This window comes from Mobula birostris, chromosome 8 (assembly GCF_030028105.1).
Source record: "Mobula birostris isolate sMobBir1 chromosome 8, sMobBir1.hap1, whole genome shotgun sequence".
Taxonomy (NCBI): Eukaryota; Metazoa; Chordata; class Chondrichthyes; order Myliobatiformes; family Myliobatidae; genus Mobula; species Mobula birostris.
The window spans coordinates 139,385,471-139,400,727 of NC_092377.1; the positions used below are offsets into that span (position 1 = coordinate 139,385,471).

Genomic DNA, 15,257 nt, shown 5'->3' on the forward strand with positions numbered 1-15,257 from the left:
AACTCCTTCGTACCAAATCAGTGCAAAGGCCATTTACTACAACCCTCCGCTGCTGATTCCTGAGATTAATAATTGTTTTGCACTTACTAGTTTTGTGTGTGTGACCTTTATATTCTCCCTTTGTCTCTGTGGACCCTTTGACTCTCTGTCCATATGTCTGTCTTCCTGTCTCTCTCTTGTGTTCTCCGTTTGTGTGTGCACCAGGACCATTGAACAAATGAGGTTTCTCTGTTTTCTGATGTAAGTACTCGAATCTGCTTTGCACGATAAGTGTCTGCTCCTTTCTCTGTGCTAGCTCATTGCATGCTCTGTACAGTTCCTTGGTTACCATGTGTTTAATGGCAATGGCGGTAAAACTGCAGTGCCCCCTAAGCATTAGTAAACACAAAACACAAACACGGATGGTGCGGTTGCTATGTGAATTTTCCGTGGTTTTCTGTCTTACTATTTGCACGGAGAAGTGGGGAGCTGGGTGACTGTAAAGGGGAATGTTGGACTGCCGAGCCTCTTCCCTTGTAAGGGTGCCTCCATACATAGCAATGTCGCCAGAAGGCAGGCTGTGAACAGGAATGGGTCTGAGAGTAGATATTCCACAGCAAATGACTGATTTCTCATCTACAGGGCACAGAGCAGGAGTATATTGGATTGCTAGATGATTGGAGAACTAACATCACTCAAGATGCACAATACCATCCTGGACAAAACAGCCCACTTGATCAAGACCCACTCATTACCATAAGCATTCATTCCCCACAGTACATAGTGTGTATCATTTACATGGCTAGCACCAACCAATGGCCTCTTCCATCTTGTAAGTCAAGGGTTAGAAGGTGCAGGGAAATGCCACCAACTGTAGCTTCCTTTCCAGGTTACACACCATGCTGACTTGAAAGTATATTGCTCACTTTCCATCATTTCATCACTGGCTTTGAATCCTGGAGTCCCCCTCCATCTGCACTGTGGGAGTATCTTCTCCACTTGGAGAACTGCCTCAAGATGGCTGTTCACACCACCTTCTCAAGGGCTGTTAGGGGTGGGCAGTAAATATCAGCAATGCCCCTGATACCCATCTCCCGGGAGATGAACACTAGCAAAGGACAAATTGACGTTGATGCTGTGGAGGGTCACTAAGAGTTCTTGTAGTTGTTTTTGTCTGTTGCCTTGATGAGAAGCTGGCCTAATCAGTGTTGAGGGTTTGCTATTGTGGTCTGGCTAACAAGATGGCTGGGTTGCTAGTGGTGGATAACCATGCATCCTTCAATAAAAGTGTTCATTCCTGACCACAAAGTGTATCAAAGTCCCAAACAAGGGCTGGTATCCATATCTCCATAGTATGCATGAGGCAGAGATAGAGCCATAGAGCACGACAGTACAGAAACAGGCCTTTTGGCCCATGTGGTCTATGCTAGCCTGGTTTTCTGCCCAGTCACATCTGCTTGCACCTGGACAATTGTCCTCTATACTTCTCTTATCCATGCATGTATCCAAACTTCTCTCAAATGTTACAGTTGAACCTGCATCTACCACCTCTGCCGCCAGCTCATATCCATCCTCGCACCACCCTCTTGAGTGAGGAAAATTCCCCTCAGATATCCCTTAAATGATTCACCTTTCACCCTAAACCCATGACCTCTAGTTCTAGTCTCACACAGCCAGAGGGGAAAAAGCCTGCACACATTCACTCTATCTATTACTCATATAATTTTCATTAAATCACTCCTTATTCTTCTACACTCCCGGGAATAAAGTCCTAATGTCAATCTGACCCTGCAACTGGCATCCTCAAGTCCTGGTAGCATCTGTGTAAATTTTCTGTGCACCCTTTCAAATTTATTCATATCTTTTCTGTAGGTAGATGACTAGAACTGCATGCAATACTCTAAATTTAGTCTCAACAAGATATTATATAACTTCAACCTAACATCCTGACTCCTGTACTCAATGCCCTATTTTATGAAGATGAATATACTAAATGCTCTTTTTATGACGCTATCTATCACTTTCAAGGAACTATGGATCTGTATTCTCTGGAACCTCTGTTCTACTGCACTCCTCCGTGCTCTACCATTCACTGTGCAAGTTCTACCCTGGTTTATCCTCCCAAAGTGCAACACCTCACACTTGTCTGCGTTAAGTTCCATCTGCCATTTTTCAGCCCATTTATCCGCTGATGCAGATCCCTCTGCCGGCTTCGATAGCCTCCCTCATTCATATGAATGACAAACAATAACAGACCCAGCACCGATCCCTGCAGCACACCACTAGTCTCAAGCCTCCAGTCAGAGAGACAACCATCTACTACCACTCTGTGGGTTCTCCCATTAAGCCAGGGTTGAATCCAATTTACTAGCTCATCCTGAATGCCAAGCAGCCTCCCATGCCAACATTGAATCCAATCCAGTTAGCAATCCAGCTGGTATTGTGAGATTCTGGAGATAAGTGAGATTTGAGGGACTCTGTGAGCTGCTGGGGCTGATTTCATCTCTGTGGAACCCCTGGGAGTCAGTAACACTTGGGTGGTGAGATTGTGGTAGTTAGCAAAGACTCGATGAATCATTGCTCTCAAAGACCTAGGTGTATTAATGGGGCAAAGAATGGCTGGTGATTGCATCAACTTTTAAAACCAAAAATTGGCAGAAATCTGTGTAAAGACAGTGTACAGAAGTGTGGTCATTCTACAAGGCAACCGGTTTTAAAGAACCTGTTTTTTTTTGCAAAACTCCGGGGGCACTGCAGGTTTTGTTTCTTCAGAAGAATAAGACATATTCTGTGAAGTGCATTGCTGAGTTTGAAGTCCTCTTCACACAAGGTATAAAATAAAACTCAAAGCACAAACTCGAGGAAATTCACAGTTAAGACACGCAGTGAATTGCAGAGATTTCCCACAGTGGAAGTTATGTGAGGGGAGGTTGTGTGCCTCTGGGGGTGCCGGCCGCCATTGGTACTCACCTCCTGCTATCTCACGTCCACTGGTGCCAATGAACAATGGGATGGAAGCAGTGGCAGATCCTCTCCCACATGCTTTCTGCAGGCACCAGGCCAGTCTCTCTGCAAAAGTGATTACTCTTGGAGGAGCTTTGTTAGATATTTTATGCCTTCCAAACCATTTATTGCTATTTTTTTATTTTAAAGAAGTACCAGTTATTTAATAATACCCCCAAAATGCTGCTGTAATGTTCACCATTAATCCTTGTCAAAGAGACCATCCCTCTGCTGACTGATTCAAACTAGTAAAATACAAGAACATATCCCCATCATACCTTTCCTGTATGGTTAGTCACAGGGTAATAAATTGCACAGCAATAAATTATATTATCATTAGATTAAATTCATGGGATGAAATCTGATTCCACAGAAATTGGGTCAGTCAAATCAGGTTAGCGAGAAATAGATCCTGCATCATTTGCTTGTAACTATTTTCTTCTCTGTGTTAGGAGACAGGAAAGAGACTGATCTGAAGGGATTTTGACTTTTTCCCTTCCTATCGTGAAGTTTGAACAACGAAGTTGGGTACCGGATCTACTGAGATCTCATTGAACAACAGCTGGTGTTCAAAGGGCTGAAATGCCATCTGCTTTCCCCAGATTCCTGTTTCTCCTTTAGGAAGATGGGTTTCAGCAAAGTAATTCAGCAGTGACATCTCCACACAACTCCCCAGGTTCACCACTCCATCTCCACGTCATGAGGGACCAGGAGAGGAATCGCAGTGGTTTGGGACCTAGAGTGTGCATTGGGAACTGTTCTTGTTTACAGAAGCTTTCCCCAAAACATGGTGTCATAAGACACGGATGCAACATTAGGCTATTCAGCCCATCGAGTCTTCTCCATCATTCCATCATGGCTGATTTATTATCCCTCTCAACCCCATTCTGTTGCCTTCTCCCCATATCCTGCGGCACCATTGCAAGTCAAGTAGCTCAAAACCTCCACTTTGAAGATACACAATGACTTGGCTTCCATGCTGTCTGTAACAATGAATTCCACAGATCTACCACCCTCTGGCTAAAGAAATTCCTCCTCAACTCTGTTCACAAGGGACGTTCGTGTATGTTGAGGTCGTGCTTTCTGGTCCTAGGTTCCCCACTACAGGAAGCGTCTTCTCCACGTCCACTGCATCTAGGCTTTTCAATACTCTATAGGCTTCAATGAGATCCCCCCCTCATTTTTCTAAACTCCAGCGCATACAGGCCCTTAGCTATCAAATGCTCTTCATATGTTGATCCTTTTTATTCCTGGGATCACTCTTGTGAACCTCCTCTGGATCCTCTCAATGCTAGCATATCCTTTCCTAGATAAAGGGCCCAAAACTCCTCATGGTACTCCAAGTGTAGAATGACCAATGCCTTATAAAGTCTCCACATTACATCTTTGCTTTAATATTCTAGTCCTCTCAAAATGAAAGCTAACATTCCATTTGTCTTCCTTACACAGACTCAAACCTGCATGTAAACCTTTAGAGAATCTTACATGAGGACTCCCAAGCCCCTTTGCAGCTCTGATTTCTAATTGGCTGCCTTTATTCCTTCTACCAAAGTGCATGATCATAAACTTCCCTACACTTTATTCCATCTGCCACTTCTTTGCCTGTTCTCCCAACCTGTCTAAATCCTTCTGCTTCCTCAGCGCTGCCTGCCCTCCCACCTGTCTTTGTGTCGATGCAAACTTGGCCACAAAACCACCAATTCTGTCATCCAAATCATTGACATTTAACGTGAAAAGAAGCAGTACTAACACAGACCCCTGCAGGATACCACCAGTCACCGACAGACAACCAGTAAAGGCCTGTTTTATTCCCACTCTTGCCTCCTGCCAGTCAGCCAACCTTCTATCCATGCTAGTATCTCTCTAAGTACCACAGGCTCTTGTTTAACAGCATTATGTGTGCCACCTTGTCAAAGGCCTTCTGAATATCCAAATAAACATCATCCATTGGTAGTGTAATGCCAATTGGTAGAATAACCAATGGTTGGAATGTTTGGGGATCAGTCGTGACCTGCTTCTAGAAGTTATTGTCAAGCAGGTTAATTGAGTTATTGATTTGTAGAGAAGATGCATGCAATGTGTCCTCTCCAAACAACGTTATCAGAAGTAAAATCCTTAGAAGACATTGAGAAGTTAATTGGACTTGAAACAGTTAAGAACACATCGGCAGATTCATTTGTCCTAGATTGTTGAAAGAGAATTGTGGTTGTTCTAAGGGAATTTGTGGGCTTGGGGTTACATCAGAGGTATGGAAACAGGTTCATGAAGTATTTGTGGTTAAGAAGGATGTCCAAGCATACACAGAAAACTATTGGTCAGTTAGTTTTCTGATTAAGATAATGCAGTAGAATTGGTTATGAGGAGGAGGCCTGGGGATTGTGCATGCAGGAACCTAATAACAGCAGTCAAGAATAATTCAAAAGGGGAAGGCTTTCCCAGTCTAACCTCCCTAGGTGTGGTACAGAGATGGAGCTGCTTCCTCATAGCTCCAAGGCCATAGGTTCAATCCTGGTCAATGCTGCTGTCTATGTGGAGTTTGCGTGTTTTCTCTGATTTCCACGCACATCCCAAAGCCATTTGGTGAGTTGGTTATTTGGCCCCTGTAAATTACTCTTCATTTAGGAGACTATTAAAATCTGGGGGACCATCTCAAGCAATAGAAAATGAGGAAATGGGATGAGATTACTCCATCTTGATGGACAGAATGTCCTCTTTCTATACACAACCAAACATGGCAAAATATGAAATCTCTGAAGAAGTGGTCACCTGAGATCACGACCCTCTGTGGATGTGAAATTTTTCCGTCACGTTTACAATTCTCCAAGAGATTTTTTTTCCTCGGCCGGGCTAGACTGCATCCCCTGATGTTAATAAACTTATACTGGCAGCAGGATTCTGACGTCAGCATTCACTCCCAAACTTCTCTGGCTCTCTCCCCGTCCCTCCTCCAGGAATTTGACTTTTAACGACCAAGCCCGCTTTCAGTAAAGCCTCGGAAGGTGAGGTTCCATGTCCTAAAGGCTTTTGGTAAAGTTTGTCGAAGTATTCTTAAAATAACAAGAATATCCCGTAAACCCAGGGAAAGGACGGCGACTTGGTGAAAAACTTGGTAATAAAAGGACTGAATGGATCGCTTTACAAGCAGCCAGTGTGAAGTTACAGAATATAGAACATAGGTCAGTACAGCACAAGAAAAGGCCCTTCGGCCCACAGTGTCTGTGCTGAATATGGCACCAATTTAAACTAAATCCCTTCTGCCTACACATGATCCACATTCCTGTAATCCCTGCATATTCAGGAGCCTATCTATTAGCCCCTTCAGTGCTTCCACCACTATCCATGTCAGTCTCTTCCAAGCGACCACCACACTCCGTGTAAAAAAGAGATGTAGCTCTGTATATCTCGCTTAATCTTGTATCAGGTCTTCTATCAGATCTCTTCTCAGTCTCCAATGATGCAGAGAAAACATCCTAAGTTAGTCCAACCTCTCCTTGTAGCTCATACCCTTTAATTCAGGCAGTGTCCTGGTAAGCCTCTTCTGAACCCAATCCAAAATCTCCACCTCCTTCCTGTATGGGGGTGACTGGAATTTCACACAATACTAACCAAAAATTGATATGACTGCAACAGGACTTCCTTACTCTTGTAAAAGAGTGCCCTGACCAATGAAGGGAGAATACCATTTGCTTTCTTTACTCCTCTATCGACTTGTGTGACCACTTCCAGGAAGCTATGGACCCCAATGCTATTAAGAGTGTATACTTTCCCTTACATTTGACTTCCCAAAGTGCAACAGCTCGTTCTTGACTGGATTAAACTGCATCTGCCATTTGATAGGTTGAATGAATTCCTTCTTTGACACCACATTACAGAAATTATTTCCAAGTCTGTGCATTTCCTCAGACCACGTTGCTAGGATCACTGATGTCCGTTACCAAGTAAGTGGCCTTAATTTAGAAGGTTAGTGGACAGTGGTGAAGTTGATGGATGATTGAAAGCTAGCTGAACCAGTGAGAGGTAGTCCAGGGATGGCTGAGTGGGATGGACAAGCTTCACAAACACAGAGTGGTCAGGAATAATAAGTGAAGGTTTAAAGCTGACTGGTGCTGAAGAACATTTAATAAAACCAATAGGAAGTTCAGCTGTGATGGTGGGAGCAGTATAATATATAGGAGAAGGTGGAGATTGGGTAGTGTGCTGCTCCAGGGGGGATCTGCCTTGACTACTGTCCCATCCTGTTGCCTCCTTCAAGTGGAACTGCATGGGTGGAGCATTGTTTCAAGGTCATGTCATTAAGATCAGATGTCAGGAAGTTCTTCATGTATGAAGCAATCACTGTGCAGAATTATCTTCCTGGTAGAGCCAGAGATGCAGAAACTGCGGAAGCAATCGTTTGTTACAATAGGTTGATGTTCCGATGAAGAATTTTGAATGGTTTGGGGCAGTCTGTTCAAAATTTGTTCTGTTCAGCCATGTGGCAGTGACTAAAGTCTCCGCCATCTAATTGCCATGCTGATTTGAGGAACACTTCCATGTTTTTTATGGGATCACAGAAAGGAGCCATTCAGCCCTTTGATCCCATACTAGCACTTTGTAATGCAACTCAATTAGTTCCAATGGATCAATTTAAGTTTTTTGACATGTGCACAAGTCTACAGGGATAATAAAAAAAAAATTTGCTAGCAGCATCATCACAGGCACGAAGGTTCAGACAACACAGAATATAACTTACAAGGCAGTGAAAAGAGAGAGGAAAAGACTGTGCAAAAACAAGACAGAGCAAAAAATAGACACAATTGGGGACAGGACTAAGGTTCTGTGACTGCTGGGTGTAGGCACTCTCTCTGTGTCCGTCTGGCATCAAATTAGGCCACTGATGCGTTGTAGTACATTGTAACTACTGAGCATCTACTCTACTCAAGGAAAGAGTGGACTAATGTTGTTCTTTCCTTGAACATGTATGATTTTTTAGTGCATAATCCATAAAATTGGAACTTAATCCACTTCACAATGCAGGTGCAAAATGATTGATGACATAATAAGCTACCCATCACTCCTACTTACTAATTGCCCCAAGTTCTTGCCAGAATGTACACCATTGTACACACAGCATATTTTGTTTGACATGAATTGCGGTTTCTTCATGTGAAACAGCTTTCGGTCAGAGCAAACATTGGAAGGCAATTAAAGTGCTCAGAGTCAGGACAATTTGTCTCATCAGGCAGTGCACTTTCATTTAATTATCTTTCAACAACGACCTTACAAGCTGGGTATATTTTTAGAATTGCAAATGAGACAACTGAATCTGACGGCAAGTGCTCCCCATTAACTTTGATAGGGGATGGGTCAAAGAGGAACTGGCATCCTTCAGAGGGGTTTAGGTTACTGGCAAGTGCCGATAGGAAATGACAAGGAGATCACTGGAACAGTTGAGTGTGGAGAGGACGTGTATGTTGGGAAAGGTCCTTATCACAGTACAAGGGAAATGTGGGGTGATGAGATGGATTTTAACCTTTCAATTCTGACTTGATGTAAACCCACCAGAGTTAACTAGTGACAAGCAAAACTGACTCAGCAAGCCAGGCAGCATCAATGGAGGAAGAAACAATGACTCTTTACTTTAGTCAGAGGGTGGTAAATCTGTGGAATTTGTTGCCAAGTCATTGGGTGCATTTAAGGCAGAGATGGATAGGTTCTTGATTAGCCAGGGCATCAAAGGGTATGGGGAGAAGGCTGGGGAGTGGGGATGACTGGAAGAATTGGATCAGCCATGATTGAATGGCAGAGCAGACTCGATGGGCTAAATGGTTACCTCTTTTGACCCAACTCTAGCCTTTCCTTTAAAAAGGGACCTAAGGGACAACTCAATATGGATGGTGGTGTGTATATGGAGTGAGCTTTTGGAGGAAGTTTATTTAAAAACTTTGAACAAGTTTTGTGTATGTATAGGAATGGTTCAGAGGGACATTGGCCAGACTTGGACGATTGGGGCTAGCTTTGATGTGTCTTGGTAAGCATGGATGAGTTTGACTGAAAGCCTGTTCCATGCTGTACAACTCTGTGACTCCATGTCTCCGACCCAATATTTATCTCTTTGCAGATCTTTTAATTAATGGCATGATTTATTAAAAATAAACTTCTATTCAGATTCATTTACTTAACTTAAAAATATAAAACAGAAACTTGCTTTGTGGGTAATGTTGAAAGAAAATGAAGTACAAGTCTGCTTGAGACACATCATCCCCCTGAGCTCTCCAATTGCCTTGAAGATGTTTTTCTGCCTATTTAGACAACACTGAATTCTCTGACTTTCAATAACAAGTTCTTTCAACACCCTTTCTACCAGACATCTTGTTTTACCCTTTCCATGTCTGTGCACATTCTGCCCTGCTGAACGTGGTCAAATGTGTCAGAGCTACACCAGGCACATGTCACACAATTGTCACACCTTATCCCATCTGCAACTGTTCACTCTGTCAGAGAAACTCCCTTGGTTTCTCCCTCATTTCACTGCTACCCTGACAAATTTAATTCTCTTTCTCAGCTCTGACGAAGGGCTCTTCATCTAAAGCACTGGCTGTTTCCTTCTCCACAGATGCTGCCTGACCTGTTGAGTTTTCCTAGCATTTGCCATTTTCTGTTTTTTTCCCTCCCCATTCTACCGGCTTGTGCTGGGCAGATCCCAACATTGCATAGTCATCTTGCAGGACCAGCAGTTGAATGTATTGTCCTCAATAATTAATTTACAAAGACTGTAAGATATAGGAGCAGAATTACTACCATCGATACTGCCTACCATTCAATCATAGCTGATTTATTTTGTCTCCTTCCTTCTCCCCGTAACTTTTAATGCTCTTATAAATCAAGACCTATCACCTATTTTAAATGTACCCAATGACTTGGCCTCCACAGCCTGTGGCATTAAATTCTACAGATTCACCACTCTCTAGCTAAAGAAATTCCTCCACATCTCTCTTCTAAAGTGTAGTCCTTCTATTCTGAGGCTGTAGCCTCTAGTCCTAGGCTGTCCCACTACAGGAGATGTCCTCTCCACAACCACTCTATTCAGACCTTTCAACATTTGGTTTGTTTCAATGAGGTCCTCCTCATTCTTCTAAACTCCAAAAAGTACAGGCCCAGAGCCATCAAATGTTCCTCATACATTAACCCTTCATTCCCAGGATAATTCCCATAAACCTACTCTGATCCACCCCAATGCTAGCACATCCTGTCTTAGATATGGAGACCAAAGATCATTCTTTCAGAGACCTCCCCCGGTTCTCCACATCTCTCCTTCACCTTTCTTCCCACTAAAATCCCACAGAGACATAGAATGGATGTAGGCCCTTTGGCCCAAGTAGTCTATGCTGACCAGGATTCCCATCTAATCTAGACCCATTTGTCCTTGTTTGGTCCATTTCTCTCTAAATCTCTTAAATACATCTACATGTCCAAGTATCTTTTGAATGTTATTAATATACCTGCTGTACCACTTCCTTTGGCAGCTCGTAACATATATGGACCACCGTCTAGGAGAAAAAGTTGCCCCGCAGGTTCCTATTAAATCTCTTCTCTCTCACCCTCAAACTATACCCACTTTGAAAAAGACTGTGCATTAATCATATCTGTTCCCCTCAAGATTTTATACACCTCTATAGGATCATCCCTTTCTCCTGCATTATAATGAAAATAGTCCCAACCTGTTCAACCTCCCTCCTTCCCTCCATCCCTTAGTCCTTTGAGTCCCATGCAACATCCTCGTAAATTTTCTTTACACTTTTTCCCGCTTAATGGCATCTTTCCTACAGCCAAGTTATCAGAACTGAACACAATATTGCTAAGGTGACCTCACCCTCACTTGTATCTCTTTCTTTTCCATTTCTGATGAAGTGACATGATCCAAGCCATTGTCTCTTTCTACAGACACTGCCTGAGTTGCTGAGGTTTTCCAACACTTGTCATTTTGTTTTCAGATTTCCAGCACCTTTAGTTTTCTTTGAACTTTACAATTTCCTCTGCAAGCTCCCACAAAGAGTAATGCAATAACCTGCCTCTTTGTGAGGTCCTTGGGTGAATAAGTATTACCGACAACCTCCAATGCGCGCTTCCTCTCCTTTCCTTCAAAACAGAGCCCTGAGGGCCTTAATGTTGTGATTTAACAGTTTGTCCGGTAGAACAAGTCAGCACTCTCTTGAAATGAAGTTCTTGAAGTGAAACTGCTCCAGGAGGAGTTAAATATTTCAGATAATGTCAGATAAACCCAGAATGTAGAATTAGGTGGGGGAGATTTGGGAATTTGAGGCAGATTGGCTCATATTACAGCCAAGCAGTTTCCCCCAGTTCCCCCCCCCCCCCACAAATGTACTTTATTTATAGAATATGTCAATATCCGAGGCAGCAAATCCACTAAATGGTGAATTTTAGAGCACAGTTCTCAGGGAACCCATTAATGAAAGGGTATGACCAGATCTTGCCTAGAACTCTCTCAGTCAGCACAGAGGGATAGTTTCTGTACTGGAGAAAAGTGCGATTGCATTCACAGAACCAACCAGTGCGGGATGTTACTTTGCAGTGATCAGAGGCTGGAACTGTGCTGGCATGCAATGAGGTTCTAGCTTTTCGTCCATAGTCTCTCACATTCCATGCCAACGGTTCATCCTGTTCCTTTTGCCTCTTCAAGCCTATTTTGCCTGCATGTTGCCTAAATCCCAGTTCGGACAGAAAATCTTGCACCCGTAATACAGAACGATGAGATTTGACTGTTCTCCTGTATTTTTTTTCTCTCTCTCTTTCTCTCCCTCCCTTTTATCTTTCTCTCTGAAGGAATGCTTGCCGGGTGAAGAAATATGAAAACCAGTCTCTGGTGTTGGATGTGTGCCCACAGGTAATCTTCTTTGTTCAGCTAACTTCAGCCGATAAAGGAAATGCCCTTGGGTTAGATTTCTCCGCGGCGCTGCTCCAACGCATGGTAACCAGGCTGGCACCGCGTGCCTGCGAAGTTGGTCCTCTGCCTTTTGAATTTACATAGCGGTGTTGGCTCAGGTGGGCTGCTATGAAACTGGCTGCACAGCCCAGTCAGTGCAGCTGCCTGTCTCTTCCCCTCTGCTATCAGATTTCTGAAAGCTCCGTGGACACTACCTTTATTATTCCTCTCTTGCACTATATAATTTTGTAAGTTTTAGGTCTTGCAGAAAACAACAGGTTTCACAACATACAGCATGTCAATGACCGTAAACCTGTTTTCGATTCAGAAGTCCGTGAGTTAATAGTAGCGAAGTTTTGCAGTTCGGAGTGTCCTGGAATTATGAGTTCAATTCCCGCCACTGCCTGCAAGGAGTGTGTACGTTCTCCCCGTGACCTGCGTGGGTTTCCTCCCTCAGTCCAAAAGATGTATCGGTTAGTAGGTTAAATTAGTGGTTGTAAATTGTCCTTTGTTAAGTGGGTGGGTTGCTGGGCAGCATGGCTCATTGGGCAGAAGGGCCTGTTCCACACTGTACCTGTAAGTAACCTGTATTCGGGTCGATTGGGCGGTCCAATATAACGCTGCGCAAATGTGTCACATACGTTGGACAGTACTTCCATAACTCTGGCTAAATCAGGAGATCAGCTGGAATCTGTAGAAAGAAAAGCAGCATTGATATGGCAGATTACCGATCAATTAATTGTCACGTACACCAGGATGTGAAGATCATCTCTTGCGTGAAGCTCGCGGGGTGGTGGTGGTGGTTGTCCATCGTGTCTGACAATGCCAGGAAACCCGTGCGGGTAGTGACAAGCAAAACTGACTTAGCGAGCCAGGCAGCATCAATGGAGAAAGAAACAATGACCCTTTACTTTAGTCAGATGGTGGTAAATCTGTGGAATTTGTTGCCACGACAGCTGTGGAGACCAAGTCATCGGGTGTATTTAAGGCAGAGGTAGATAGGTTCTCGATTAGCCAGGGCATCAAAGGGTATGGGGAAAAGGCAGGGGAGTGGGGATGCCTGGAAGAATTGGATCAGCCATGATTGAATGGCAGAGCAGGCTCGATGGGCCAAATGGCCTACTTCTGCTCTTATATCTTATGGTCTTATGGACGGTCTTTAAAGTGGACAACCTATTGGTTGCTGTGGGGCAGTTCCACTCTCTGGACCTCAGACGTCTGGGTCCAGTGGTACGAACAAGCGTCACAAACTGGGGTCTTCCTTGGTTGCAATGGATGACCATGCCGTCTTCCTTGCCTTGTCAAGTACAATAGACAGGTACTTTATTGACCCCAAAGGAAATTACACTGTCACAGTAACATTACAAGTGGACAGATAGATAAATATTAGAGAAAGTAAGAAAGAATAAAAAATGTTACCTCAAGCAGTCTAGCAGTAGGGGAGTCATCACTTCCCCGGCTATAGGACTAGATAGGGTGGATGTGGAGAGGATGTTTCCTATGGTGGGAGCTCTGCCATAGCCTGCAGTGGAGGCCAAGTCCGTGGGTATATTTAAGGAGGAAGTTGATAGTTTCCTGATCGGTCAGGCCATCAAAGGATGTAGCGAGAAGGCAGGTGTATGGGGTTGAGTAGGATCCAGGATCAGCCATGATGGAATGGTGGAGCAGACTCGATGGGCTGAATGGCCAAATTCTGTTCCTACGTCTTATGGTCTAAACAAACCATACTTACACCTTTAATTCATGTCACCGGGGCAAGCACTGACCCAGCAGTTTGGGAGGAGGGTGGGGGACAACATAGCAGTGGCAAAGGCGATGTTTATTGCATCCTCTAATTGTCCTTGAGAAGGTGATGGTGTACCACTGCAGTGTGGAAGGGAGGTCCAAGACTTAGACCTAGTGATGGAGAAGGAGCGACAATGTATCTCCAAGTGAGGGTGGTGTGCGGTTTGGTGTTCTTCTGCAACTGCTGCCCTTTGGTTTTGGGAGTCATGGGTTTGGGCAGCTGTCAAATTACCAGACAAGTGATCTTGGTGCAAGGGAGATTTTGACGACATTGAAGTGGGGGAGAGCTTGGATGGCCATATTTGGAGTACTGAAATGACCTGAAGGGGCAGGCATGAGCAAGGATGAGAGGTTTGGAGTTGCACAACACGAATGGGCCAGGATGAGTCTTTGCCAAGAATTTCCACAAAGAACATCGAACAGTGCAGCGCAGGAAGAGGCCCTTTGGACCATGATGTCTGTGCTGAAGACGATGCCAGATCAAATAAACCTAACTGCCTGCATGTGGTCTCTACCTGCCCATTGCCTGCATGTACCGATCCAACTGCCCCAAACACTGCTGTCAGTCTGCTTCTACCAACAGCCCTGGAAAACCATTCCAAGCATCCACCGCTCTGTGTTTAAAAAAAAGTAACTTACCTCAGACATTCCTTTAAACATTCCCCCTCTCACCTGATATTTCACCAAAGTAGGATCAGAATTCTGTAGTGTTATTGCCATTGTCCTGTGACCCTTGGCCCCCATCGACTAATCCTCTGACCTCAGTTAGGGTCAGAGCTGTTGTAGCTGCAGACAAGTCCCAATGTCCTCTGCCGTTTTCCGCTGGGGTGACCGAATACCCCTTGGGAAACCTTGAAGCCAAACATTGGAGATTTGATTTTGTTTTGTGTACAGTATTGTATTTCACATCAGTGCTTATCATTAGTCAAACAATCCCTGACTCCTGTGAAACCAACAGCTTTCGCCTGAGCCTAATTCCTGGGCAAATAGTCAAAAATTGGCTTGGATCTGGAGATCGAGACTGTCAGGGCATCTAATGTGGGAAAGCGATAAGGTTTTGCTGTGCTCCTGAGTTCAAATAAGGATCGTTGTTGGGTAAACTGTGGAGTGTCAGGGAGTCCAGCTGAAGTTTTCTGTCTAATGACTGGGAGAGGGACCGAGGGCCCCAGGTGGCAACACACACTCAGCAAGTTCCAGTCACAGCATGGAAAACTTACACGCCATTCTGTGGGTGCAAGGCAGCCACAGACTTGAATTTGCTGCCAGTTATTGAATGCATTGTGCGGTATTTACTTTTGTTGGACTGTGGCTGTTCCATTGACGTTTTATTGGAAGCATGGGATCTGTAGGTGGGATTTTCCTGGCAAACACGACACAGCTAGCGTGGTTTCCAGATAGCTGTCTGCTCCGTTCGCTGGGGCAGAGCCCAGTGGACGGGAAGTACCATCCAGTTCCTCCCCAAAAGCCTTGTGGGCAGCCCCAGGCCTCGCAGGCTGCAGCTCAAAACCACCATCTCGCAGGAAACGAGGGAGGGGCAAATAAATGCTGGCTCAGCCTGTGCAGCCCA

General features: G+C 44.4%; 1 protein-coding gene across 5 annotated transcripts in view; it reads left to right on the forward strand.

Moving 5' to 3' along the window:
- The window catches only part of tacc1 (transforming, acidic coiled-coil containing protein 1), a 212,889-nt gene that overhangs the window by 145,145 nt on the left and 52,487 nt on the right, over positions 1–15,257 (forward strand). For all 5 annotated transcript variants that reach the window (XR_011886958.1, XM_072266464.1, XM_072266465.1 and 2 more), the window contains exon 4: positions 11,806–11,866. Coding sequence is in view for 4 of the 5 variants with exons in the window: in XM_072266464.1 (XP_072122565.1) it covers positions 11,806–11,866 (61 nt within the window). In the remaining variant the exon portion in view is untranslated. The remainder of the gene's footprint in view (positions 1–11,805; positions 11,867–15,257) is intronic.